Source organism: Triticum aestivum, chromosome 5B (assembly GCF_018294505.1).
Source record: "Triticum aestivum cultivar Chinese Spring chromosome 5B, IWGSC CS RefSeq v2.1, whole genome shotgun sequence".
Classification (NCBI taxonomy): Eukaryota; Viridiplantae; Streptophyta; class Magnoliopsida; order Poales; family Poaceae; genus Triticum; species Triticum aestivum.
In genome coordinates, this window is record NC_057807.1 from 303,212,264 (window position 1) to 303,214,567 (window position 2,304).

General features: G+C 46.8%; 1 protein-coding gene across 1 annotated transcript; it reads right to left on the reverse strand.

Moving 5' to 3' along the window:
- Positions 1 to 300: 300 nt before the first annotated feature.
- Positions 301 to 1,304, reverse strand: LOC123111526 (ribulose bisphosphate carboxylase small subunit, chloroplastic 3-like). Its single transcript, XM_044532330.1, has 2 exons — positions 1,063 to 1,304; positions 301 to 937 (listed from the first exon to the last, which is right to left on the reverse strand). Exons 1-2 carry the CDS (start codon positions 1,207 to 1,209, stop codon positions 557 to 559), a joined length of 528 nt encoding a protein of 175 aa, XP_044388265.1. The 5' UTR covers positions 1,210 to 1,304; the 3' UTR covers positions 301 to 556.
- Positions 1,305 to 2,304: the final 1,000 nt, after the last annotated feature.

The following is a 2,304-nucleotide window of genomic DNA, read 5'->3' on the forward strand; positions in this document are numbered from 1 at the left end:
ATCTTTGCATGAAATTCAATACAACTTTCTCATTTTCCCTTTAATTATACCGTGGCCTGAGATTTAGTCCGATGTCACACTTATAAATACAACTAATATTATATTGTTGGCCAACATTTTGTGGGGCCATGTTTACAACCATACATTTCAGGGATACAAACTAAGACAACGTCCAACCGTCCACTATTAATAAAAAGTATCCCCTCTGTAAACTAACATAAGAGCGTTTAGATCACTAAAGCAGTGATCGAAACGCTCTATATTAATTTACAGAGGAAGTAATAAGCACGGTGGTGGAGATATTTTCCATTGGTTACCATTAAAACGTATATAGTCGACATATTGTATAATATTATGCGTCCGTTCATATACATAGCCACCGATAGCATTCTCATACGAGCATGCTTTCTCGAGCCATGTTGGTACATGAACATGGACATACACATATTCTTAGGAACAAATAAGAAAGATAAATGGAGAAGGAAAACCCAAAGCAATGTCAGAGTTGACAAAACTGCAATGGCACTTTATATATGGCCTGTCGTGAGTGAGCTGTTTAGGCCTTGCCGGACTCCTCGCAGCCCGGTGGCTTGAAGGCGATGAAGCTGACGCACTGCACCTGGCGCATGTTGTCGAATCCGATGATGCGGACATACGCGTCAGGGTACTCCTTCTTGACCTCCTCCACCTCGTTGATCACCTGTGTGGCGTCGGTGCACCCGAACATAGGCAGCTTCCACATTGTCCAGTACCGGCCATCATAGTACCCAGGGGATGCGTTGTGCTCACGGAAGATGAACCCAACCTTGCTGAACTCGAGGCAAGGCACCCACTTGGAGCGGATCAGGTAGTCGACCTGCTTGAGGAGGGCCTCCGTGCTGAGCGGTGGCAAGTAGGACAGGGTCTCGAACTTCTTGATGCCCTCAATGGGCCACACCTGCAAATAAGATTGACATTTTTGATACATTAATAGACTAGAATTCTAGTTCTACACAATTGATGTTACTGACTTCCGTCCGTCAGCTAGAAAATGAGTAGAAAGACAGAGATGATGTTGTTTACCTGCATGCACCTGATCCTTCCACCGTTGCTGACGCTGCCGAGGCTAGCGCCGTTGGAGCGGCGGCTGACGGGGAGGCCGGCGGTGGACTTGAGCCCCTGGAAAGGAGCGACGGAGGTGGCCGACGAGGCCATCACGGTGGGGGCCATGGCTGTACTATGTAGGTATATAGCTTGCTAGGAGGAGGCACTCTGGCTTGAGGACTGCTGCGTTGGGTCAGCAAGGCTTATATAACCCTTGGGCCCTTCCTGAACAAGATGTGGAAGGAGTGGCTGCCGTTCCACAGCGGCGATTAGCCCCGGCGCATCACCAGCGTCCTGATAAGGTCGGGATAAACAACCACATGTCTGCGCGCCTTATCCTCTGCACCATAGAATCAACGGCCCTGTGCCCTGCTAGCTGCTGGTCCTACTCCTTCCTGGCTACTTGCACCCAAGCCCATTTGCATTATTCTCTAGGTTTGCTGTACCGTATATATGACGAGACAGTGAGATGTATCAGCATTGCTACTCCTACTAACTAGAGGTAATTTTTCTTTGAGGGAAACTAGAGGTAATTATATTGTGAAAGGGCATCCGCATTAGGTACACTACCAGAGTAATAGTACATGGCAAACACGGCTTCCTTCATCTCACACGGTCAGTATGCCGCCTATGAAGTCATGACGGTCTCCAGTCTCAGCGCAGATAGTTCGTGAGGGTTGTGTCAGCTGTGATAACCGGTCGAATTTGGTAACCATTTGTAATCTCCCTTTTTTATTCTAAAATAAGATGCTCCTGTGCACGGCGTCACTAGCTACTTGATGCTCCCGCGTAGAATTATCTTTCATTTACTTTAAATTTTTTTAATATCATGAAGATACCTATTACACTCAGTCTCTGCACCTACAAGATGTCTCAAAGACATTCAAGATGCACACAACCAAAGGAAAATAAATAAAAACAAAGGTCTCACCACAATGATCAACTCCTCTCAGCAGCGCACACAAACCACCACTAGATACAGCACACGGAAAACATAAAAGGTCTTCAAAAGCAACGTCTCCAAAAAGGAAACAATGCACAAGCGTCGTCGTTGCCTGATCCAAGATCTTAGATTTTCACCCTGGAGAAGACCGGGCTCTCAGAACAATTCCTTCCGCAAGGCAATTTCCAAGCAAAACCAATGAAGGCCAGACCTTATTTTTTCACCCAGAAAGTCCCAGCTCAGCACCCGAGGAGCACCGCCAAAAATGAATTCCTGCA

Bases quoted from the DNA above. Each gene is read 5' to 3' on its own strand.
- LOC123111526 (XM_044532330.1), bottom strand. From the start codon at position 1,209: ATGGCCCCCACCGTGATGGCCTCGTCGGCCACCTCCGTCGCTCCTTTC. The intron at 938-1,062 runs GTAAACAACATC...TCTTATTTGCAG, and splicing joins GAAGGATCAGGTGCATGCAG to GTGTGGCCCATTGAGGGCAT.